Here is a 25,522-nt window from a genome sequence, read left to right on the forward strand (position 1 = left end):
CCAGGAGGACAGAAAAAACATCGGGGCTTCCTACTCCTCTTTGTCCCGAATTCTGGTGTATCGCCAGGCAAAAGCAGTGAATCCTGAGGTGAGGGCTTGGGTTGAATGAGGCTCTGGGCAAGTCAGGGGTGGGGGAGGGGTGGAGGCTGGAGTAGGGATTTGGTAGACAGTAGGGGCTAGGGTAAGGACCTTAGTCAGCCATGTACGCTTATCCTCACCTCCGCCCCTACTTTTCTGCTTTTGACAGCAGCCAGGCACGGGATCAAGTTACCAAATCAGCGTTTTTGCAAAGGTCAGGTGTGGAAGAAGGTGCAGGCTGGGGGGGTAAGGGGGGCTGGGTAGGGGAGAGTATGGAATGAGACCCTGGATTAGAGGCCATGGGAGGCAGAAGGAGGTGGGAGCAAGGAGTAATAGGATGGTCCAGACTCCATCGGGCCCTGGGAAATTGGATGCCATCATTCCCTTATGGCTGTCCCCAGTCCCCACCAGGGTATGTGGAGGATTGGTGGGCCTGGGTTCTCCACCCATGCAGGAGCGAGTGGTTGGGGGGCTTCTGGAGGCATAATGAGGGCTCCGGTGAGGGGTCACCCAGCCCCTCAGACAGACCAGCGCAAGGGGACTCGATTTTTGGCGACTGATACCAGGAGCGGGAAGGCCAATGTCTGTGCACGTCTTAAGATCATTTCCCCATCCCTCCCTCCTCCTTCCCTGTCTATCCTTTCCCAGGTCCTCAAGGCACAAAATTCCTGAAAGCTCCTAACTCCCATCTCTGTCATCCTCGGCGCCCCCTCCTGACTCTCCCTCCCCCATTCCCGAAGGCCCTGGAATTGGGGGGTCTTTCCCTTCCTGACTTCTAGGATCTTGTTCTTCCGCCCAGTTCCTGTCAGTTCCAAATCCAGTAAAGAGGGTCTCCCAGACACTAATGCTGAAAATGTAGGGACTCTGCCCACGATCTTGGTCCTCCAAACACGTTGGCCCTCAAAGATTGTTATTGAGGGAGAATATCTCCACTGTAATCTTTGAGTCCCCGTTTCCCGAGTACCCCGCCTCCACAACTGGAATTTGGGCTGTCTTACCGCCCTGGTTCCCTGAGCCTTCTGCCCCTCCCCTGTACTCACCCCTAGTCGAAGCGGGGCGGGGATGGGGGAATCCAGGGCTGGCGCTGGGGGGAGGGGTGACCCAGCTCTGGGCAGCAAAAGGCTGCGGACGAGGGGAGTGACATCATCGCCGGAGGAGGAGCAGCACAGCTCCCCCCAACCCGGGGGGTTCAAGCCCCGCCTTTATGGCGGACCCAGGGGTCCCGGAACCCAAGAGGAGAGTGGAAGAACAGGAGATGAAGTCTGCGGGAATGATATCGCCTCACCTTAGAACAGGAATTGGAAAACCCTTTACATTTTCAGCCAACCACCATTGCCACCTGTCGCCGCCGTCGCGACATGTCGCCTCCCACCTTGTTATGTCTGCGCCCGCCCCCGGGAGGCCGTGAACACGGCCTAGACTACAACGTCCGTGATGCTCCGCGGGCCGGGTGCCTTTGACGAGAAGTAGTGGAGGCGCAGGGCTTCATGGGATTTGTAGTACAAGACACTCGGCAGTGTGAGCCGTGAAGGAGCGATGCCATCATCCTTCCATTCCTTAACTACAGAGGGCCAGACAGTAGTTTTTCTCTCCAAAAATCATCCACGTAAAAAGGAAAAAAGAAGCTACCCCGGTAGGTTCAATGGAAATAGCGAATTTTTATTGAGTAGTGGGAGCCTCGGCTATCATCCGGTATGCATGCGTCTAACCAGGGCCTCAACCAGAGAACGGCGCCTGCGCGGACCCAGCCCCTCGCTTTCCGGCCCCAGGAGAGCGAGTGCGAGCCAGCCCTACTCGGGCACCCTGTTTCAGGTTCCCGCGGTCGAAGACCGCCACATAGCTGCGCAAGAAGACGTCGCCGAGGATCCAGAGAGGCCCTGCGGGCGGAGGAATGTCCAGACCCTGGAAGCCAGACAGGCAGAGGCGGACGCCATCCCGAACAATCTGCAGTGTGACAAGCCGGGCCAGTGGGTGTCAGGCCCACCGAGCTCGCTTCTTCCCTGGAGCCTAAGCTTCGCCTCGCCCACCACCCCGGGCACAAAATTGTTTCTGCGGCCTCTGCTTGGTCCCTGTGAGTCCGAGTTCTCACTCCCAACTCCGGCCTCTCGAATCCCCACTTACCGCGTCACTGTGACCTCTTTGTGAGAGCTACTTACCTGGATGACGTAGTCCTGGGCTGTGAGGTTAAACCAGACGCCCCCAAGGTTAAAGGAGACTGGAGGGAGCGTTTCGAGTTTTGAGCACAGGATCAGGTACTGAGGGAGAAGAGGAATGAGTGGAGATGAGGGATTCCTGCCCTGCTCAAATTCTTTCCGTGGCTCCCCAGTGCCATACCTTACTGAGCAGTTAGATAGATGTTCAGAGCCTTGATGTGTCAGGCCCTGCTACCTTTTCTAGCCTTCATCTCTAGCCTTCACGTCTGGCCTTTCACCTTATATAATTGTCGCCACTTCCCTTTGACTCCCATTTGATCAAACTTTCTTTTCCTCTAATTGGAGATCAAAAAAACTGGGGGCGGGGTCGTTTTGGGGCCCCTAGGTGTATTTAACTTGTCTTACACTGTGTCTAAAATGTTTGGAAAATTTGTTACCAACTGTATGCCATGGTGGTCTAGGTTGTATCCTGTGGAGTCTGCTGCTGTGCAACCTTATACCAGTTACTTAACCTCTCTCTGCCTCAGTTTCCTATCTGAAAAAGTAGATAATAATACTATATAGGGATGTTGTGTGAGAAAGAAATGAGTTAGCTTGGGAAAATGGCTGACACATAGTAAGTGCTATTATTATTTACAAATCAGGGGCTTTCAAATACTGTTTTCAGGTTTCTCTAACAAACCAGAAGATCTGGCTTTCCTCACATAGCAATACTTGGCTGGAGCTGAGTAGCTGAGAGCTACCCTTTTCAGATTGATGGGATATGTGCTCCCCAGTTTACCTTAATTCCCACCTCTCCCAAGGTCCTAGCAATACAAATATTAGGCTATTATTAACAACCCGAGAAGTCTCTCTTCCTGAAAAACCAATAGTCGTGACCTTGTCAGGAAGGCAAGGAATGGTGAGAACAAGGCTGCTTTAGAGAGTGTACGACACTGGCCAGGAAATGACAACAGCAACCACGGACAGGCATCAAAGCGCTGCTGTAAGCGCCTTAAATGGATTAATTGATGCCATCCTCACAACACACCTAAGAGGTATTAGTGACCCTGTTTTAGAGATTAGGAAAGTGAGGCCAAGGAAGGTTAAGCGACTGGTCCAAGAGAGCTAGCCAGTCAATGGCCGAGCTGGATTCTACCTAGGCAACCCACGGTCGTAACCACTCCGATCTGCCTGGTCCCTTCGGCCCATGGCAGACCTACATACGTCTTGGTCATTGGACTTAGGACCTCAGGAACTGAGTTACTCCACTCCGTCAGAGGCGCCAAAAGACACTGATGGAGTTACAGAGATTCAGACCTGGAAAGACCCTGTGTCATCTTCTCTTTCTGTCCACTGAGCTGCTCAGTGTAAACACTTCGGAGGTGTCCTTGCTTCCTCCCACTTCCCCCAGCCACTCACAAGGTCCAGTGCCTTCTGCCCTGGAATACCTCCTGGCCACCTGATTCCCACCCTCAGACCCCAGCATCCTGCCCAAATTCTGCCATTAAACTCCCATCAGCCTTCTCGGCCTATCCCCACGAGACACTGGGTCCTCACCTTCCCCAGCAACAGGGGTAATCCCCCGATGGCTATCTGCAGGGCATGGATCTCCTCACTGGGTCCCGTGATGAGAGATGTGCCTGTGTCCAGAATGGCAGCACAGCCCTGGGCACAAAGAGTCAGTCCTGTGCCCACCTTCACACTGATTTAGATGGGAGCAGTCATTAGAGCCAGAGTCCTAGGAGTCTGGGTCCCCAGCCACTCGTCCCTCAGACCCAGGAGTTGGGACTCCCAACACATCCTCAGACCCAGGAGTCCCAGGACCCCAGCCCCTCCTCCCCCACACCCAGGAGTCCAAGGCCCCAGTCCCTCCTCTCCCACACCCAGGAGTCCAGGTCCTCAGCTCCCTCCTCTCTCAGACTCAGGGGTCTGGGCCCCCAGCTCCCTCCTCCCCCACACCCAGGAATCTAGGTCCTCAGCTCCCTCCTCCCTCAGACGCAGGGGTTTGGGACCCCAACTCCCCTCCTGCCAGGACACTGGAGATAAGTCTCCAGCCCCCTCCTGCAGACCTAGGAGGCCAGGTCCCTCACCGCTCCATGTGGATCTGCCAATAGGCAGGGACCGTGACTGGCACATAGGTGAGGGGTGGGATGTAGTGTGCTGGGTCTGAGCCACCCAGAACCAGCTCTCCTCCATCGACCACTGCAGGGTCCCTGCAGAGACAGTGCTGTCAATGTCACTGGAGTTTGCCCTGTCAGCCCCGGGAGTGGCTAAGGAAGGGACTTCCTGCCAAGGGGTTGGTTCCTGTGTTCTAGAAGGGGTAGTAAGATACAGGCAGTGCCTAGATATTGGGACTGGAAGCAGGGCAAGAAGTGCAAAGAAATGCAGCTTCTCTGGCTGGAGATTAGGATTTTATGGTCTTGGAGGCTTCCTGGAGTGGGAGTGGGACTTCCTGATTTGGCTGTGGAAGGTAGAACTTTGGGGGGTAAATTTTAATAAGAGATCACTTCAGCCAAAACTGATGAAATAGGCCAGGGAGCAAGATCTCAAATGTTCCTTTTGGGGGGGAAATTTAGGTGGAGCATTGGGGTTTCTGACTTGGCTCTGGAAGTTGGGGTTGTGTAGGAGTGGAGTGGCTCCCTAGTGGATAAGGAGACTTTTTGAATTAACATGTCTTGCAATTCAAAGGCTTTGGGCTTCCTGATTGGCCGAGAGAGGTGGGAAAAGGGGGCAGGACCTCCTGGAGATACTGGGGTGGGCAGAATCTACTAAGAAGTGGGTGGGACTTCCTGAGTAGGCTGGACGGCAGAATAAATGAGTTCGCATAGGATTTTCTGCCCGTGGGGGATGGGCCTCGGGAGGGAAGGTGGGGACTTCCTGGACGCGGGGTTAGTGGGACTGAGCATAAAGCTGAGCTTCCTAAAAGGTGAGTGGATATTGGATTAAAATGGGCAATTCCTGACTTCTGGTGTGTTTTCTCAAATGGAATTTGGGCTTTCTTTATGATGAAGGGGGATTTTTAACGAATATGTGATTGGGTAGAGCATGGGATTTCTTGATGGGAGTTGGAAACAGAGTTTTTTAACTGATGGTGAGTTTCCTTAGTATATCCGAAGGCGTTGCTTAGTGAGTGGGACTTATAATAGGGTTCAGGTGTTTGTATATTGGGAGAGTGAACTTTCTGTGTTGGGTGGATGACTTCCTAAGTAGAGAAAAGCTCAGTGACCTCCTGAATGGAGGGTGGGACTTCCTGACAGCTGGCAGAGCTCCTCCTTGGGGTTAGGGCTCACAGGGAGGTAGACCCTCCCCCCTTACCTGTTGAGGTAGAAGGAGAAGATAGGCTTCTCCAGTAGACCTTGGTCCACCAGGGCATCCAGTGGGGGCCGAACTCCGCCCACAGCCAGAACGGGAAAACCGAGTCCCAATATCCCGTCAAAGTGGGCAAAAATGAAGACCAGGCTGGGCTCCCACAAAGCCTCCCCGAATATCAACGATGTGCCCGTGATTCCCCCAATCTAGGGGAAGATTCAAATGGGGTCAATTACTTCTGGGAGGACATTTCCTGCATATCCCTGAGAGGTCCCCAACCAAGGCTTAAGTCCCAGGTCTGGGGACATTGAAAACAACTCCAGCTGCCAGGAAGCTTCACCTCTGCACCTCAGGGTGCCAGCCCCTCTACCCAGGAAACCTGCCTCCGTGCCCATTTGCCCAGGATGCTCAGCCTCCTCAAGCCCCTTCCTGAACCAGATCATCTTAGACATCGAGGTTCTCCCAAGATTTAGCCATCTTGGGGTCAGAGGTCACCCACAGTCAGCTTGTCTTCACTCAGGATGCCACTGAGCCGCCCGCTTCCGTACTGAATGGCAAACTTAGTCCCGTTGGGCTTGAAGGAGCTGGAGGCTTTGGAGTCGAAGCGATGGTGGAACCCTAGGTCAGAAGGTCAGGGAGCAGTCACTAAGGGAGCAGAGTCTCCCTTGGGCACCTCAGAATCCCTTGGAAGTTAAGGCCTAGCACCCCCCTTCTCCCTTCAACTCCATTCAGCCTTATTGTCCCCCATGAAAGCTCACAGCAGGGCACACTGAAGAAGTGGCATCTCTTGGACGGGACCCAGAGGTTGGAGGAGCCAGTGTCAAAGACGACAGAGAAGTTTTGTGGGGGCGTCCCCAGCCCAATTTTCCCGTAATACTGGGCCTGAAGCAAAAAAAGGAGAGGGGGGTGAATGGAGAACTTAACCTGAGGGCAGGAGGGCAGGGCAGTGTGGGCTGTGACTCACGTTCATGTAATTGGAGAGAGGCACGAAGGCGGTCTTGCCCGCAGGAGGTGAGGCGCCCAACCTGAGGGGCTCTTCTGAGTTCCCCCATCCCCTCAGTGGGTTCAGAGTCCCGCTTCCAGTGTACACTCGGCGAAGTGGGATCCTGTGGAAAGGAGGATACTGACAGCTAGGAAGCTACCTTCCTTTAGACCCTCTATCACAGTCTTTCCCAAATAGAATGTAAATACTTTAAGGTGCAAGAAGCGCCCTGGCTGGTGTTGCCCAGTGGATTAAGCATCGGCCTGCAAACCAAAGGGTCACGGGTTCAATTCCCAGTCAGGGCACAAGCCTGGGTTGTGGGCCAGGTCCCCATTGGGGGTGCACGAGAGACAACCACACATTGATGTTTCTCTCCCCTCTCTCTTCCTCCCTTCCCCTTTCCCTAAAAATAAACAAATTAAATAAAAATTCAAGTTCCCTGAGCTTAGGCTTCCTCTCCTCTGGTGCACCTCCCTGCATGTGGAGCTATCATTTGGCTCTTCACTTTGTCCTGTGGGAACTGGGGCTCAGAAGACTGACACAAAGGCTGATGTTCTGCCTGCCTTTGTGGTGGGATTAACAGTCTTGTCTCTGACTTGGGAATTGTCTTTATTTTTTTTTTCTTTTAATAAGATTTATTTATTTTTAGAGAGAGGAAGGGAGGGAGAAAGAGAAGGAGGGAAACATCAATGTGTGGTTGCCTCTCACAAGCCCCCAACTGGGGACCTGGCCTGCAACCCAGGCACGTGCCCTGACTGGGAATCAAACCAGTGACCCTTCGGTTTGCAGGCCGGCACTCAATCCACTGAGCCACACCCGCCAGCACACAATGGTTTGGGAGTCTTCTGTCTTATACAGGCAGCTGTGAAACTGTAGCAAGCTAACTTCACAGTTCTGGACATTCCGTAGGAAAACCTGGCAAAGGCCATAAGCAGGTAATTTACAAAATAAGTATAAACAGCTTGTAAACATGTGGAAAGCTGTTCAACCCCAACAGTCGTCAAAGAAAAATACAAATAACAAGAGTGAAAAACGCCTTTTCACCGTGCAGATTGGCAAAGGACTACACATGCTCGCTGCTGGCTAGGGGCTGTAGAGGGACACAGACTTTCGGGAGCATGGCTTGGTTAAATATGTATCACGGGCCTTAACCTTGACACACCGTTTCATCCAACTCCATTTCAGTGCTAGGTATTTCATCTACAGGAGATCACGGCACAAGTGTGCAGAGATGCCCTTAGGAGGATGTGTCTAATTCTGGGAGCTGGAGACCGCCGCTGGGCACGGCTCTGCTCTGCTAAGGAACACGTGTAACGCGGAATCGAGCGACCACTGAGAAAGAGGGAGCACCAAGTCAGTGCTCTCAAACTTTCGTGGGAAGCAGAAGCGCCTGGAGAGGGGCGGGGGATGGCAGCCTTTCTATAAAGGCTTTTCAGGCCTGCTGTCTCTGATGCTGCCCCTCAGTTTTGCCAGCCGAGCCCGAGAGCAGCTATAGACACAACATGTCCACGAGTTGCAAAAACAGGTGCCAGGCTGGCCTGGCTGGGTAGCCCCGTCGGTTAGAGCATCGTCCCGATTTGCCAAGGTAGCGCGTTCCATCCCTGGTCAGGGCACATAAAGGAATCAACCAATGAGTGCATCAATAAATGGAAGAGCAAATCAATGAAATCAATGTTTCTCATTTCCTCTCTCTAAACATCAATCATTTAAAAAGTTAAGTAAAAAAGAAAAATAGGTGGCAGGTTGGATTTGACCCTTGAGCTGAGTGTTTGTTCCCAACGCTTAGTGTCTGATGGAGTAGATCTGGGGGGATGGAGGGGAGGGTGGGACCTGCAGCCTGAGAATGTGCATTTCTCACGAGTTCCCTGTTCTGTGTTGCTGTCAGACCTGGGATAACACTCCTTACAGACTTGGGAAATAATGGCCACGATCTATTAGGTAACACAAGCGGATCGGCAAACCATGTGCAGTGATAATTTTTGTTCCTGCCTGTAGTCACTCCTTGGAGCCCTGCCTGCCACTCACAGTGTTACCCGCTTCCTCTCCGCCCTTCCGTGACTCGGTCATTGAGAGGCTCAGGAATGTGAAGTGGGGACAATGTTCCTGGAAGACTGTGCCCCTTTTTCCCCATCTAGAGTCTCAGCCAGTGGGGAGAAGAGAGGAGAGGAAGGGAGAGATTGGGGGAGGCACTGGCCAGATGAGGGGAGGGTCATTGGGGTCCATCCCCAAAACTGGACATATTGAGACTGAGACAGTTTGGAAGTTGCGAATCTAGAGGAGTCCCAGTTTCTGTGTCACAGACCTGGGTCTCCACGATCTGTTGACAGGGGGAGGGGTGTCACTGGTCTGGAGATCCCAGCACCAGTTCATCAGAGCTCATGGTTCATCAGAAATCATAAACTGAGAGGAGGGGTCCCCGATCAAGGGTTTTGGGGCTGCAGGATCTTGGACTAAAAGGCTTTTGGTCTTAGGAGACCACAGGGTCGACCCCTGAGGGCCGAGAATCCAGTTTGGAGTCCCCAGAAGCCAAGAGGTGGCAACCGTGGGTCCTGGGGCGCCAGGGCTGACAGTAACTGAGCTGAGAGCCCCAGACCTGAAGGACAAGAAGGGGAGAGTGGGTCCCAGGTTAGGAAGGTCAGGGGTCCCCAGTACCGGATCAGCGTGGCCCCAGCGGGCTCCATCGTCAGAAGCGGCAGCAGCAGCAGCAGCAGCAGAGGTGGCAGAGACATCTCTGGGGACCCGGGTGTGGGTGCGGGAGTTCCGCAGCTCCGTTTTCTCCCCTCTCCAAGACTCCGCCCTGTTCACCACCTACCTCCCAAGTCTCTTGGTGGGTGGCACACAGATGGGGGTGGGGGGAGCAGGTAGTATTTTTGAGCGGATGTACCGAGTATTTTTAGAGGGTTGCAGAAGTATCCATGTCACTGTCACGCCGCCCTCCTGACCTCGGTGGTGGGGACGGTGGGGGTCTCCGGGACCCCAAGCCCCCATCTTTTAGCTGTTATTGCTTTTACTGAAAACTTTCACTTCCTTTTTCTCAGACTCATTAACCACAAGGGTATCTTGAGCAAGCCAAGGGTTGGGAGGGGTGTTAGTGCAAGGGCTGGGGAAGGGAGAGAGGGCCAGGCCAGACGCAATCCTTCCTGTGTTAAGGGGCTTCTCAAGTGTCAGGGCCGCGACTCTGGGTTTTATTTGGGAAATACTGAGACGCAAATAGAAATCACCCATAGCCCCACCACCACCAAAAAGCACAGCCCTGACTGGTTAGCTCAGTTGATTAGAGTATCCTCTCCATACACCACGGTTGTGGGTTCGATCCCCCGTCAGGGCACATACAAAAAGCAGCCGATGAATGCATAAATAAGTGGAACAACAAATCCCTCTCTCTCTCCTTTCTGTAAAATGCACAAATAAAAATTAAAAAGCATAAAAATAACTCACAGTGACTCTGTGATCCAACCCATTTTTTTTCTGTTTCCTTCGCCTCCTCTCCTGTCCTCTCTGCCTCCTTTAGAAGCATAGATTTTTTTTTTTAAGGTTTTACTTATTTATTTTTAAAGAGAGGGGAAGGGAGGGAGAAAGAGAGGGAGAGAAGCATCAACGTATGGTTGCCTCTTGTGCGCCCCCAACTGGGGACCTGGCCTGCAACCCAGGCCTGTGCCGTGACTGGGCATTGAATGGGCAACCCCTTGCTTTGCAGGCCGACGCTCCATCCACTGAGCCACACCAGCCAAGGCAGAAGCATAGATTCTATGGTCAACTACCCTAATCCTGTCCTTGTGCACATAATGTTAACTTCCTGGCTCTTTCTCCCTCGATCTTACCTGCTGGGCAAATCCCCAACCCTGGCAAAAATGAACCCTCTGCCTTCTCTGTGCCTGTTCTTCACCTGCTCAGCTTGTGAGGGGACGATGCGCCTTAGATGTGTGACTACAACAATCAAACGGACACTAAGAACCAAGCCACAGGTTTCTTCTCTAGTCCCTAAGAAATCATTTAACAAAATAAATTTTATGAGCCCTGGCTGGTGTGTCTCAGTGAACTGAGCGCCGGCCTGTGAACCAAAGGGTTGCCGGTTCGATTCCCAGTCAGGGCACGTGCCTGGGTTGTGGGCCAGGTCCCCAGTTGGGGGCGCGTGAGAGGCAACTGCACATTGATGTTTCTCTCCCTCTCTTCTCCATCCCTTCCCTTCTCTCTAAAAATAAATAAAAGCTTTAAAAAATAAATAAATTTTATGGGTTTATTTATTTTCAGAGAGAGGGGAAGGGAGGGAGAAAGAGAAGGAGAGAAACATGGATGTAAGAGAGAAGCATCAATCAGTGGCCTCTCAAACACACCCCGACTGGGACTGAACCCACAACCCAGGCGTGTGCCCTGACTGGGAATGGAACCTCCAACCTTTTGCTTTGCAGGACGACACACACACAGATAACTGGGCCACCTTGATCAGGGCTCTGAGAATCATCTTTTCACTTTCTGTCTCTAAACCTCCAGCACCTCTTCTCCTTTTCATTCTCACTTCCTCTTTTGCTGAGGGGAAAAAAAAAAACGCTACCAGAAGGAAACTCGTCTGTGCTTACCCCAGGGACACTCGTACCCCACCTGCAGAAGGGCCCAAACACCGCCGCTCCTCCCAAGGCCATGCTGGGACCAGCCCTGAGAGGCCACCCCTTCACTCAGGCACTGACTCCCTTCTCCTCTCCCTACTCAAAACTTCCCCTTTGGCAATATTTCCTCTCTCTCTTGTGTCATTGTTTGTACAACACCTGGGCCTCTGTTCCTTTAGGGTTTCCCTGAATGTCCACCCTTCCTCATGGCATTGCTGAGAAAGCCTCCTGAAATTGGGGAATCTTAGACCTACCTCTCTGCCTGGGACTTCCCCGTCCCACCTTGGAACTTCATCCTTGAAGATCCCTTTTCCTCCAGGGTCCATCTAAGGGACTTTCCTGCTACATCATCCTGAACAAAAAAATAAGTTCAAGAGTTGGGGCCCCGACCATCTCGAAAGCAAATCTTCCGGCCTTAGTGACGCCTTCAGCTGAGGACAACCTCCTGACATCTGTCTGCAACTGTGTGGCCAAGCTGCTTTCAAATTTCTAACTCAGAGAGCTCACAAAAGATGCTAAGTGATTATTTCTGTCTTACACACTTCAGTTTGGGGGGGATTTGTTACACAGCATTAGCTGACTAGTACATCCTCCCAAGTCTGCTTTTTCTCTAGGTCTTTCCAATTCTTGTAAATGGTAATAGCATTTACAGAGTTGTAATAAGGTAAGCTCTCAATTACTTTTCTGGCAATCACCTCTATACTTATCTAACATTTTTTCCCAGTGGTAAAACTTAAAGAAAGTAAAATGTGAAATTTTACAGCTCAATGAATTTTTATGATGCACACACCTATGTAACCCGCCACTCGGAGTGACCCTGAAAACTCCCTTGTGCCCCCTCCTAGTCAATACCCTCCCCAAAGGATCACCACTGTTCCAGATTCTATAACTGTAGATGCATTTTTCCTGCTCTTGAACTTAAAATGAATGGAATCCACAAGTGTTTTAATCTATTTGGGCTGCTATAGAAAAATACCATAAAACAAAATGAAACAATACAAAATCCACAAAATATCATAGACTGGGTGGCTCGTGAATAAGAGAAACTTACTTCTCCCAGTTCTGGAGGCTGGGAAGTTCAAGGTCCAGGCACTGGTCGATTGATTAGCTGTCAGGTGAGAGACCGCTCCTAGTTAATAGACCGTGGTCTATACATGGCAGAGGCATAAGGGGACTCTTTGGGGTGAATTTCATAGGGGCACTAATGCCATTCATAAGGCTCCACCTTCACGACCAAATCACCTCCCAAAGGCCCCTTCGAACACCATCCTGTTGGGGACTGGGGTGTTGAAATTCAAAATATGTATTTGGAAGCAGACACACACCTTCAGGCTATAGCCAACAGGGTGTATTCTTGTATCTGTGTTTTTATCGTCATGTCTGTGAAAGTTACCATGTTGTTGCCTGAATTACCGGTTCATTCCTTCTTATTCCTGAAAAGTAATCCATTGAATGAATTTACACGACAGCATGTTTAGTCTTAATTTCTTTATTCTCACTTGAGGACATTTTTTCATTGCCTTGAGAGAGAGAGAGAGAGAGAAACGCCAATGTGAGAGAGAACCATTGATTGGTTGCCTTCTCACATGCGCCATGACCGGGGTTCAAACCCACGACCAGGGTATGTGCCCTGACTAGGAATCAAGCCCATGACCTTTAGAGCTATGGGACAGCGCTCCAGCCAACCTGAGCCACACTGGCCAGGGCTGGTATGTCTATTCTTATGCTGATGGACATACAGGTTGTTTCCAGTTTGGGGCTGTCATGAGTGACGTTGCTATAAACATCTTCTGTATATCTTTTGGTGACAGAAGTACTTATTTCTCGTGGGCACACGCAGGAGCAGCATTGCTGGGTCACGGGGTACGCAGTGTTCAGCTTTAGTAGACACTGCCACCCATTTTCCCAAAAATGGTTATACAATATCGATTGTGTGTTCCTACCTGCAATGTCTCAGGGTTCAGTCGCTCCGCATCCTCACCAGCACTTGTCATTCTGGGGAGAGTGTAGCGGTCTCACACTGTAATTTACCGTAACAGACATTTCCGTGATGAGAAATGATAATAAATGCTGAGTTTTGATCTAACCCCAATTCCCACATATGGACACTAAAGAGGTAAGGGGAGACTGTGTGTAAGAAGCATGGGCAAGTGGATTGAGCACCGGCCTGCGAACCCAAGGGTCGCTGGTTTGATTCCTAGCCAGGGCACATGCCTGGGTTGCGGGCCGGGTCCCCAGTTGGGGGCATGAGAGAGGCAATCACATATTAATGTGTCTCTCCCTCTCTTTCTCCCTTCCCCTCTCTCTAAAAATAAATAAAATCTTTTAAAAAGAAGAAGAAGAAGATGGGTGGGGGGGTGTTAAATCCTTATTTTCCATAGTGGGAGGGCAGAGATCATGTCTGAAACTGATGAATCAAGCAGCGGTACAAATATGCTCTTTAGAGACGTGGAGGCGGAGCTGAGATTTTCAACTCAGAGGGATGAACGTGACTGCCTCCTTAGAGGGGAAAATGGGGAAGGGAGTCTGTAGGATTTCTTTATCGTAAGTCCTGTGGAATTATTTTAGTTTTAAAAGAGTCTCAGAGTGTGTTTGTCTTTGTGTGTGGTTATGCACACAAAAGATAAAAGATTCCTGAAGGAAGAAATACAAATGGCAAAAGAGAAAATTTTCAAAACATAAATAATCAGGGAAATGAAAAAGCATTCTTTAAAAAAATGATTTTATTTGTTTATTTTTAGAGAGAGGGGAAGGGAGGGAGAAAGAGAGGGAGAGAAACATCAATGTGTGGTTGCCTCTCATGCGCCTCCAACTGGGGACCTGGCCCACAACCCAGGCATGTGCCCTGACTGGGAATCGAACCGACGATCTTTTGGTTTGCAGGATGACACCCAAGCCACTGAGTCACACCAGCCAGGGTTACCCTGGCCTGTTTTTATTGTTGTTGTTATTGTTCTTAAATCTATTTTTTTCATAGACTCAATGCTTTCTAACATTTTATTAACTCTAAGTTGTCATCAATTGTAAGCCACCTGCACATTAGAATCAGTGTCTCTACTGGTAATTTACTTGCTTTCATGCCTGTTTCCCTCGAGAAACTAATCGCAACAAGGGCAGAGGTCTTGGTCCCTTTCATTTGCCCCTATTCCCAGCACCTAGGCCAGTGCCTGGCATCCAGTAAATGCTTGATACTTTTAACGGCCCACTTTCAGCACCAGTGGGGGGTTTCCCTGACACAGCAGACACAGAATCAGTTTCTTAGCATAACTTTCACCTCATCTTCCCCTCTGTCTCAACATTTGTAATACTCCCATCTTTAGTTCTTAATTTATTGACTCAAGAAACATCGATTTATATTTATTTATGTATTTCACTTATTTATCTATTCATTAGCTGCTTCTTGTATGTGTCCTGATCAGATACCCAACCTGCAACCTTGGCGAATCAGGATGGCGCTCTAATCAACTGAACTACCCCGCCAGGGCGAAATACTCCCATCCTACTTTTCAGAATCCACCCACCTGGATTCTGCATCATGCGGTCCCAGCCTGCAAATTTCTAAATGGCCACATGGTGGTGCTGTGGGCATATTTTTTCAGCCAAGAATCGCTCTTCGGCGCCGGCCCTCCTAGTCTTCTTGAGTCCTAGTTTATGACTTTTTCAAACTTTACGAACCATATTCCTGATAGCTAGAAATGTGAAGATTTGTGATTATTCCCTATTCAGTACGGGGTAAATATTTTCTGATAGCTTATTTTACATGAATTCTAATAATAGTTACATTTGTCTTTTTAATGTAAATTTCAACAGTAAAATTTCTGAAAACCTTTTAAAAATTAGTATACTCACTATAAAACTGCTTGATTCTATACACAACGTTTTTACATTGGCAATAATATTTGATGAGCTTTTTTTTAACAAAGAACTAGTTTCTTAATTCAACATAATTTCCTGTCATTCGACAAGTATTTTTCTTTCTTTCTTTTAAATATTTTATTTATTCATTTTTAGAGACAGGGGAAGGAAGGGAGAAAAAGATGGAGAGAAACATCAATCAGTTGCCTCTCGCACACCCCTGGACAAAGGACCAAACCCACAACCTATGGCACGTGCCCTTGCTAGGAATCAAACCAGTAACCTTTCAGTTTTTGCAGGCTGGCGCTCAGTCCACTGAGCCACACCAGCCAGGGCTCTAGATTTTTTTCAATCCATCATTTTATTTAAGAGAGGGATTATTGTTCACATTTTATGGGGTGGGGGTGGCTAACATGCAGGGACAGAGACAGCACTCTTGTACTTGGTGAGTATTTGAGCCCAGGTCTTGCTCCAAACACCTCAGAGTCCATCCAGATACCTTGCTTTCAACCTTGATGGTGCTTATTACTGTCAATCTCCGTTTCATTGGCCAAAACCCAGTCATGTGGTCTTGCTTAGCTGCAAGGGAGTCTGGGAAGTGTAGTCACTGAAGGACACATATTTTAAGATTCCCTTTGTAGGAAGTGGAATGTGCCATGATAAACAAATCCATAGAGGCAGAAAATAGGTTAATGGTTGCCTAGGGCTGGGGATGGGATCATTGAGAGTGACTGTTAGTGGGTATGAGGTTTCTTTTTGGGTGAGAACAAAAGTGTTATAAATTGTGGTGATGGTTGCAACAATTCCATGAATATACTAAACCATCAAATTAGATTCAGATAAAACTGACTAGATGCTTAGATATGCCAGGTACTGCCCTTCCTGAATCTTCACACCCTTTATAATGTCACTGGACAGGGACCTGGCCAGAACGGGTCTGTCTTGGGCCCGCCTGTAGCGTGTGCGTTCCTGACTTTGTGCAGGAAGGACCTCACAACACGAGTCCAGATTTTGAGAGGACATTAATTAAAGCTGGGGATGGTGAAACAAGGAAGGGCCTAGGACAGAAGAGGCAGCAGGAGAGAAACAAAATGGGAAAGTGAACCAAGGTAGAGCTGCTGTCAGCTCAAAGGAGAGTCAGAGAAAAGGGACCCTTGGAGGGGGTTAGCCTGGGATGAGCTGCCACTGTCCACTGCTTCTCTGGTTGCAAGTCTTATGGGGTCCCTTGGACTTTAGCAAAGACACACCTGTGGGGGAAGAATGGGTGGAGAGGGAAAGGTGAGAGCATGCTCCTAGGAGGGAGAGTGGGCACTGGTCCTCCATCTTGAGGGTTTTAAATTCTGGGATTTCAGGGGAGGTCTTAAGAAAAGATCTCAACAGAATATTCATCAGCTTTTACAGGTGTATCCTTTCCAGGTCCTGATCTTCACTGATGGGTCAGTATCAGGGCAGGGGTTAATTAGTTATTACAGCTGGTCTTGGTGGCGCTTGCCTGGTTTTGCTGCTTTTCTGGGCCTGGAGCTGAAATACAAGTAATGCCTAGGTGTTATCTCTAGGGAAGAAAGATCGGGGGTGGGGGGTCTAAACTGCATGACCAGTGATATGAAAGGTCAGGGGTCTAAACTGCATGGCCAGCGATATGTCAGGGGAGGAAAGGCCACTTTGGGGAGGAGTTCAGGCGCTAGTTTTGCCCATTGCTAGGAACCCAGCGCTTTTAGCACTGATGACCTTCTGTATCTGGCTGTAAATTTCTTGGTCAGTGTGTACAGTTATCTGTCTCCCCACTCCACTTGCCAAGGAATTTTCCTAGCTTCTTACTATCCTGCCTCAAGGGAAAGTCCAACTACCCCTGGCTGCTGTGGCTCAGTAGATTGAGCGCCGGCCTACAAACCAAAGGGTTGCCAGTTCAATTCCCAGTCAGGGCACATGTCTGGGTTGCAGGCCTTGTCTCTGGCTGGGAACGAGCCAGAGACAACCACATATTGACGTTTCTCTCCCTCTCTTTCTCCCTCCCTTCCCCTCTCTAAAAATAAATAAATAAAATTTTAAAAAGTACAAATAATTGTCCCTACTTTACAGATAGGTCAACTGTAACTGAGGGTGAGGTCACTTGCACCAAAACTGTTGCAATTCATCTTCAGTCTACTTCAGCCCTCGACAGTGAAAAGTTAAAAACGACTTTAACATCTGCAAGAATAAACATGGCTCCCACATACCAGGCTCCATATTTGAGCCTGGCCCAGTCTATGCTTTTTACTTCCCTTAATCATAACGACAATACAATGCACTCTCATTCCCAATTTATAGATGAAAAAAACTAAGGCACAGGAGGGTAAATAGCCTGGCTCAACATTACACACTGAGGAAGTGGTAGACACCAGGTCAGCTGCCCCCCGACACCCACCTTAACCAGTCGTTTTAATGGTAACATCTTCAGATGAAAAATTCCACAGCTTCCAGACCATGTCAGAACTGACCAAACAAGCTGCAAAAATCACGGGTCATCATTGTTGAAAAATTCATATATGCTCAACACTGGGTCAGCCAAAAATTCTGTTTAGTCTTTTCCATAAAAAAAAAAAAAAAAGACATTTTTTTTTTCATTTTCACTAATAGCTTTATTGATTTGGATATTGTACGTTGGCTATCTACCATGTGGTATGTTGATTGTTCTTAATTAATGTCTTGATTTCATCTATATCAGCTGGTCTACCAGACCGTGGAGCATCATCCAGCGAGAAATCTCCAGCAGGAAACTTCACAATTCACTTTTGACAGGTTCGATCAGTCACAGCACCTTTTCCATACACTGCACAAATATTATTTTGCATTTCAGTTGCATTTTTTAACCTTTCTTCCTTTTCAAATTAAATAATTTATTTTTTGGAGAGAGGGGAAGGGAGGAAGAAAGAGAGGAAGAGAAACATCAATGTGTGGCTGCCTCCCCGATGACCCCAACTGGGGACCTGGCCTGCAACCCAGGCATGTGCCCTGACTGGGAATCGAAATGGCAACAGTTTGGTTCACAGGCCCAGCACTCAGTGCACTGAGCCACACCAGCCAGGGTGCCTTTTTACCTTTCTTGAAATAATAAAGCATAATATGCCAAAAATGTTGCATATTTTCTTCCATATTCAATATTAAAATGGCTACATAAAAATTCACCAATTTTGATACTTTTTAAAAAATGCACGCTAATATGACAGCTGTCACAATACAATGTAACAAAACTGTTTTGAATGAAGTTAAAAACAACTAAGCGCTGCTAGAGCCATCTAACAGAAAAAACCCAAACGAACTTTTTTCTTTAATTCTTCCCATTACCCGGTTACTTTTAAAATATTTTTATTCTGGGTCTAGGTTTGTAATTAACTTATTTAAAACCAATACGCAGCCTATCTCCAAAATCAGAAAACTTAACCAAGAAAGAACAAACGTGCTTTAATTCAGCCTTATGCGAGAAGATATAGCTGGGGAGATTTATGCCAAGTAAATCTGCCCCGGGCCTAGAAGAAGCACTCAGCGCCGGGCGAGAAGCTTTGGCACTGGCCACGTTTGACTGAATGGGCCCAGAACTCTTCGGCGAGTCCCCCGTGGAGTTAACTGGCGGGGTACACGACTTCCCTGCGGGGCAACCTATTTGGCGGGTCCTAAGAGGACCGGAAGTCCGTCACCCCTGACTCCCCTCCCGTTTCCGGAAGTGACGCACAGTGGGGTTGCCGGAAGAAGTGGCGAAGTTACTTTTGAGAGGACCGGAGCGGCGGCGGCGTGCCAGGGGATACAGAGGAGGAGAAAGAGAAGCAGAGCAAGGGGACAGACGCCAGGTGCATGCAAGTGTGGGGAGACGTGGGAGAAACCCCAAGCCTGGGGCTCCTCGGAGTTCCCCGCGCTCTGTTGCTCAGCCCCTTCTCTCCTTCTCCCTCCTTTCCGTAGCTCGCGTCGCCCCCGGCTGTTTCCAGGGCAACGGGAGTAGGAGACCCCGCGAGAGACCGCCCACGAGACCCTCGCGCGCAGCCATGAGCCCCGCCCCCCACTGGTGTTCGGAGAGGGGCGGGACCTGGAGCGAGGTGTGGGGGCGGAGCATGATGGGAGGAGGTGGAGGCGGGGCATAATGGGAGGAGATGGGGCGGGACCTGGGGGGAAGGGTACCGATGTAGAGGGGCGAAGCGGTCGGAAGGCGATTTATGGGAGGAGTGAGGGTGGAACCTGGAAGGACTGGGAGGGACCTAAGTAGGAAAGGGGCGGAGCATAACAGGAGGAGGTGGGAACTGGAGGAGAGATGGGTTTGCTTCTTCAGTAGAGGTGGGATGGAGCAGGGAAGAGGAGGTGGGTGAAAGTTGGGAAAGAGAAAGTGAGTGCGGAGCAGGACTGTAGTAGAAGGGGCAGTACCTGGGAGAGAGCGTGTGGGCGGAGCCTTCGGGGGGGATAAGAGGAGGGTGTGGCTTGAAGCTAAGCTCAGGCTGTCCGGGAGCAGAAGGGGCGGGGCCTGTTAAATTGGAGGGGAGGCTTAGTAGACTGGCAAGAGCTAGGTTTGGGCTCTGTATGCAGTAAGGAAGGATTCTGGGAGCGATGGAAGAAAAGTGTTCCCCTCAAGACCTGTGGCCGACCTAACCTGAATCTCCCTGGCCCCACAAGACTCTCAGTGCCCCTGTATTTTGCAGGCTGCTCCGTGACCCCACCATGTCCACCCCTACCTCTAGTTCCCAGAATACCCCCTTGTCTGGTGAGTGACCGCCACTTCCCAGCCCATCCCACTGCCCCATCACACACTTGTCGGGAGAAACTCACTGTATCTCCCTCTCTCAGGAAATGACACCCCTCAGCCCAGTGCCCCCTCTTCTAAGCCCCTTGTAAAAGAGGAGCGCCCTGAACCGTGGCCTGGGGGTCCGGACCCCGATGTCCCAGGCACTGATGGGGCCGGCTCAGCCTGCAGCGTGGGTGAGCTGGGGCCCAGAGATAGGGGCTGGGAGTTGGCATGGGAGGCTGGGGGAGGGATTGGAAATGAGGATAGGAGACTCTGATTTCTTGTTGATTGTTTTTCTTCTGTTCCTCCTTCATGCTACTCATTTTGATTCATTCTTTGGGGTTCGTGGACATACACATCTTTCCCTCTGAATTGCTGTCTGCCTGGGTCACCCTCTGTTCTCCGGCTCTTTGCCTCTGATCTCTTACGGGCCTGTCTCTCTGGCTGGTTTCTCTCTGCGGCTCTCTCATGGCTTCTCTCTACCCACCCCGGTCATCACAGACCCAGCAGAGGAGCCAGAGCGCAAGCGAAAGAAGGGCCCGGCTCCGAAGATGCTGGGCCACGAGTTGTGCCGTGTGTGTGGGGACAAGGCCTCTGGCTTCCACTACAATGTGCTCAGCTGTGAAGGCTGCAAGGGCTTCTTCCGGCGCAGTGTGGTCCGAGGCGGGGCCGGGCGCTACGCCTGCCGGGGTGGTGGAACCTGTCAGATGGATGCCTTCATGCGACGCAAGTGCCAGCAATGCCGGCTACGCAAGTGCAAGGAGGCTGGGATGAGGGAGCAGTGTGAGTGCCGGGGAAGGAGCAGCACCGGCCTGGCCGCTGCCCAGCCCTGGGGCCTCTGCTGAGGCCCGCCTCTCCCCAACAGGCGTCCTCTCCGAAGAACAGATCCGGAAGAAGAAGATACGGAAGCAGCAGCAGCAGCAGCAACAGCCGCCCGTAGGGCCGGGTGTCAGCAGCAGCGTGGCCTCTGGGCCTGGGGCCTCCCCTGGAGGATCTGACGGCGGTGCCCAGGCCTCTGCGGAAGGCGAGGGTGTCCAGCTAACCGCTGCTCAGGAACTCATGATCCAGCAGTTGGTGGCAGCCCAGCTGCAATGCAACAAACGCTCCTTCTCTGATCAGCCCAAAGTCACGGTATGGCCCCTTCTGCAGCCTTGAGGGGCAACCGGCCTGGCGTGGGAAGGGAAAGGCTACAGAGGGCAGGGGCCTGGAGGAGAGGGCCTCCCAGGGTACAGGCCTTGCCTTGGGGTGCCCCTATGGCCTTGGGCTCTTTGGATGAGCCCTAAAGATAACTCTCTTCCCCCCGCTGCCCCACACCGTGTCCCAGCCCTGGCCTCTGGGTGCAGACCCCCAGTCCCGCGATGCCCGCCAGCAGCGTTTCGCCCACTTCACGGAGCTGGCTATCATCTCAGTCCAGGAGATCGTGGACTTTGCCAAGCAGGTGCCCGGCTTCCTGCAGCTGGGCCGCGAGGACCAGATCGCCCTCCTAAAGGCATCTACCATTGAGGTAACAGCCAGCCCACCTGTCTTCAGCACAGCCCTTCCCCCACCCGCCTGCAAGCAACCCCAGAGATGAGCCCTAGGACAGATGCTAGAGACGCAGCGCAACGATGAGCAGGACCGCTCCCGTCCTTGCCTCTGTGAGGGTGATAGTCTGTGGGGGCATGTCAGTCCTAAACAAGATCATCAAAGTTCCCATGGGTCCAAGACAGAGAGGAAACTAGCTGAAGCTGAGAATAATTGAGGATCGGGCTGGAGGGACACACTTTAGAGAATGTGCCATAAAGGCTATTCCGAGAGGTTGGCATTTGAACCCAAACAATGGTAACAAATAAGGACTGAGTACCTAGTGTGTGCTAGGCCCCTTTCCAAGTGCTGGACATATGTCATTGAACAAGACAGAAACCCCTTCCCCTGGGCCTCCAAACCACGTGGGGCGAGTGTCCTAGTGGCAGGTGCTGGGTGTGCTGAAACTGGAGGAGGGGAGACCTTGGAGTGTCCAGTGTGCTGACCGCAGGCTGCTGTGGCTGATAGAACAAGGGAGTGGGGGGCAGAGGGACCAGGGAAGATGCCAGTGAGATTGGGCCCCCACTCAGGCCAGGAGAGGCGGGGGACTGGTGGCCAAAGGAGCCACAGGGATTCCTCACACCCCTGCTGCCCTCAGATCATGCTGTTGGAGACAGCCAGACGCTACAACCACGAGACGGAGTGCATCACTTTCCTGAAGGACTTCACCTACAGCAAGGACGACTTCCACCGCGCAGGTATGGCTGAGAGAAGGCTGGGGTGGGGAGGGGCAGGGGAGGCACCCCTGCCAGGCCCCTGCTGGCCTGGGAGACAGTGGGCTGCCTCCTGGGTCTCCCCGTCCTCATCTGTAAGGCGGGGTGATGGTGGAGTCACTCTCGCAGTAAGGTAAGAGTACATTCATTGAGGGCTGACTCTGCACAGGGGGACGCAGTGCCACAGGAGACAGAGAGGTCTCTGCTATCACCCAAGTGTCTTGGTGGGAACTAAGAAAAGAGGCTCCCTTCTCCCACAACCAGGTCTCACCCGAGGGAGACTGGGTCTCAGCCCGCTGTGGAGCATGCAGCCTACCCAGCTATGTAGGGCAGCCCTAACCCTTGCGCTCTGAGAGCACTTCGCTGGGGGATGTGACCTAGGTTGTGACTTCTGGAGGAAGTGCCGCTGAGCTGAGGCCTGAGGGGTGAGAGGCGAGAGGCATCACCTAGGGGAAGGGAGGCGGGAGGTAGCATTGCCCACCGGAAACTGCATGTGCAGATGTGTCTCTCTCTCTCCTTTTCCCTCCTTTCTCAGTAAGTCTTGCTCTCTCCCTGGGGCACCTTTTTAAAAAAATATTTTATGTATTTATTTTTAGAGAGAGAGGAAAGGAGGGAGGAAGAGAGGGAGAGAAACATCAGTGTGTGGTTGCCTCTCGCACGCCCCTGACTAGGGACCTGGCCCACATCCCAGGCATGTGCCCTGACTGGGGATCGAACCAGCGCCCTGCTGGTCTGCCAGGGCCCTTCCCAGTTTTAACACTGAATGTCTTGAGGCCCAGAAGGCCCCCCAGGCCCGGGCAGAACTGATGGTAGTACCCATCTTCATACCTTTCTCCTGCCCCTCCTTCAGTCCTTGCTCAAAGGTCACCCTACAGCAAGGCCTTCCTACAATGTCACCCTCCAGGGACCACCGTGTCTAAGATGCTGATATGATTCTCAGCGATCCCCATTTCCCTTCCCTGTGTTCCCTTGATCTGTTGCCCTCATCTCTCTCACAGGCTGGATATGTTACGTGTTGGTCTATGAACTGTTGCCTCGCCCCCAAATGTGAGCTCCACAGAGTGTGGACTTCATCTTGTAAATGTCTCCTCCTGGGGCCTGGCACGTCATGGTGCCCAGTGAAGTCTGATGAATGGATGAATGAGTTTGGGTTTTACCCAGAGCAGTGGAAGCTGCCACCAGGGGTGACACAGTGTGACCTAGGCTTAGAAACCTCTCCTTTTCCTGAAGAGAGGCACGGAGAAGCCAGGAAGAAGTGAAGTGGTGATAGTGTAGAAAATACGGAATAGATGGTCGCCCTCATTACCCACCCCCACTCAGGCAGGATGTACAGCCCACCTACTCCGTGCCGGGCACTGTTAGTAAAGGCAGTGGGGACACGGAGTAGCTGCTGTTTCCCTCAGCGCGCTGGGCAGTGTCGGGGACCAGGTGCAGGGGCCGGCTGTGGGGGGGCGTGTTCAGTAGGTGGGTCTCCCACCCTGCAGGCCTGCAGGTGGAGTTCATCAACCCCATCTTCGAGTTCTCACGGGCCATGCGGCGGCTGGGCCTGGACGACGCGGAGTACGCGCTGCTCATCGCCATCAACATCTTCTCAGCCGACCGGCCCAACGTGCAGGAGCCAAGCCGCGTGGAGGCCCTGCAGCAGCCATACGTGGAGGCGCTGCTCTCCTACACGCGCATCAAGAGGCCACAGGTACAGAGCTCAGCCATCCTGGCAGAGTAGACACCATCCTGTGGTCCCAGACCCACGTTAGGTCAGCCTGGGGCTGGGGTCGCGCGTTCCTGTTGGAGCCCACTGGCAGCATGCTGAGCTCCGGCTCATGTCCTCTCAGCAAAGCCTGTCCTCGGGGCCCTGTGCCCTCACCACGGAGCCAGGGTGGGGTCCCCAGGCCCTTGCTAGCTTCTGCCCACACTTGACTCCTCTGGCTCAGCCTGGGGGCGGAGGCCCTCCTGGTAGTCCTGGTGGGCTGACCAGAGCCTCCCAGTACAGAGCCTGGCTGGCGCCCACCTCTCTCCTGTCCCCTGCAGGACCAGCTGCGCTTCCCTCGAATGCTGATGAAGCTTGTGAGCCTGCGCACACTGAGCTCCGTGCACTCAGAGCAGGTCTTCGCCCTGCGGCTCCAGGACAAGAAGCTGCCGCCTCTGCTGTCTGAGATCTGGGATGTCCATGAGTGAGGGGCCCGGCCACCCTGCCCCACAGCCCTGTACTCTCCAGCAAATGGACATGGTCACCCCTTCCTCCTCCTGGGGTTGGAAGGAGCGGGGCCTGGGGACCCACCTTGTGGCTTGGAGCACAGGCCCTGGCCCTGCCGGCCCTTAGCCCTCAGGATAAGCCCCAATCAGGGTCCAGGAGGCTTCACCTCTGCCCACTGAGTCTTCCTGGGAGGTGTGGATGGGTCATAGGTCCTGACCTCTGACCTCTCCAAGCACTCCCAGCTGCCCTCCCTGCCCAGCTTACACCTCAAGCCCACTGCGCAGTGCACCTTGAACAGAAGGAGGAGAGGGCCTGTGGCCCCATCTTCCTCTGCTCCTTTTATTTAATAAAAACTAAAAAAAAAACCACACACAAAAAACAGGAAAATAAAATATGAATAGAAACCTGCCCTGAAGCCAGAGTGAATCTGAGATGGACAGGAAATGGGCTGCCAGGTCTTCACCTACACTGGCCCCTAGGCAGGCACTAGGCCTGTGGTGGTGGTGGTGGGGGTAGGGTGGTTCACAGTGACAGGGCATCGGTGGTTGGGGTAGGGGGGTCCAGGAGAGGCACCTGATGGTCTCAGGGTCACCTCCCCATACAAGGAGAGTTGGAGCCAGTTTATGAAAGACGAGAATTTAAGTGATGAGGGACTAGGGTGCTCGCTCAGTCAACAAATACATACTGAAGCTGCTTGTGGCCATTCTGGGGACACATGTCATCCGACAAGTATGTATGGAGCATCTCCCATGTGCTAAACACCATTTTAGACACTGGAAACATCAGTGGACAAGACAAAGTTCCTCAGAGGTGGTTACAATGAGGGCTGGCAGTCTGCGGGATGAATGGGGACAGCTAGACTGTAAGGGAATAGGGGCTGTAATGCTGGAGGAGAGTCAGGCCGGGCTTCACAAAGATCGTGTCCTAGCTGAGACCTAAACCATGAGAACAAAGGACCTGGGCCCCCAAGTTGAAGGGCACATGTCAGACGCCCTGTTGAGTTCAGAATAAGGAGGCCACAATGGAGTTCTCTCAATTCCTCCTTCCGCTTTGCCAGGTCCTCAGGGTGACAGTGGGGTGAGCGGGATGGACGTGCTGGCCGAGGAGGAAGGGGGTTTTGCTTGGAGAGATGGGCTAGGTACTGAAAGGTGTGTTTTTTATAGGACAGGGGTGAGGGGACGGCAGAAATCAGAGTAGTTATAAACGGTGAGCCGGGCGCCGCACAGATGTGCCCGCTCCGCGCCAAGTCTAGTTTACAGATGGGGAAACTGAGGCCGTGAGACGGGAGAACAAACCAGGCTGGGATCTGAGCGCGTATGGCCCAGCATCTGTAGGCAGGGCAGAC

General features: G+C 51.8%; 2 protein-coding genes across 2 annotated transcripts; one reads left to right on the plus strand and one right to left on the minus strand.

The window, feature by feature from the left end:
• Positions 1–1,716: 1,716 nt before the first annotated feature.
• Positions 1,717–9,272, minus strand: NAPSA (napsin A aspartic peptidase). Its single transcript, XM_090259969.1, has 9 exons — positions 9,157–9,272; positions 6,487–6,628; positions 6,281–6,404; positions 6,022–6,140; positions 5,529–5,728; positions 4,304–4,426; positions 3,771–3,915; positions 2,235–2,333; positions 1,717–2,022 (listed from the first exon to the last, which is right to left on the minus strand). The coding sequence occupies exons 1-9, from the start codon at positions 9,231–9,233 to the stop codon at positions 1,795–1,797; spliced, it is 1,257 nt and encodes a 418-aa protein (XP_090116095.1). The 5' UTR covers positions 9,234–9,272; the 3' UTR covers positions 1,717–1,794.
• A 9,391-nt stretch (positions 9,273–18,663) lies between these two features.
• On the plus strand, positions 18,664–24,585 carry NR1H2 (nuclear receptor subfamily 1 group H member 2). Its single transcript, XM_090260057.1, has 9 exons — positions 18,664–19,030; positions 19,625–19,686; positions 19,770–19,901; positions 20,209–20,490; positions 20,573–20,838; positions 21,032–21,211; positions 21,869–21,968; positions 23,468–23,676; positions 24,012–24,585. The coding sequence occupies exons 2-9, from the start codon at positions 19,644–19,646 to the stop codon at positions 24,156–24,158; spliced, it is 1,359 nt and encodes a 452-aa protein (XP_090116183.1). The 5' UTR covers positions 18,664–19,030; positions 19,625–19,643; the 3' UTR covers positions 24,159–24,585.
• Positions 24,586–25,522: the final 937 nt, after the last annotated feature.

The sequence above is a fragment of the Furipterus horrens genome, unplaced genomic scaffold (genome assembly GCF_987537825.1).
Source record: "Furipterus horrens unplaced genomic scaffold, mFurHor1.1.pri manual_scaffold_13, whole genome shotgun sequence".
Classification (NCBI taxonomy): Eukaryota; Metazoa; Chordata; class Mammalia; order Chiroptera; family Furipteridae; genus Furipterus; species Furipterus horrens.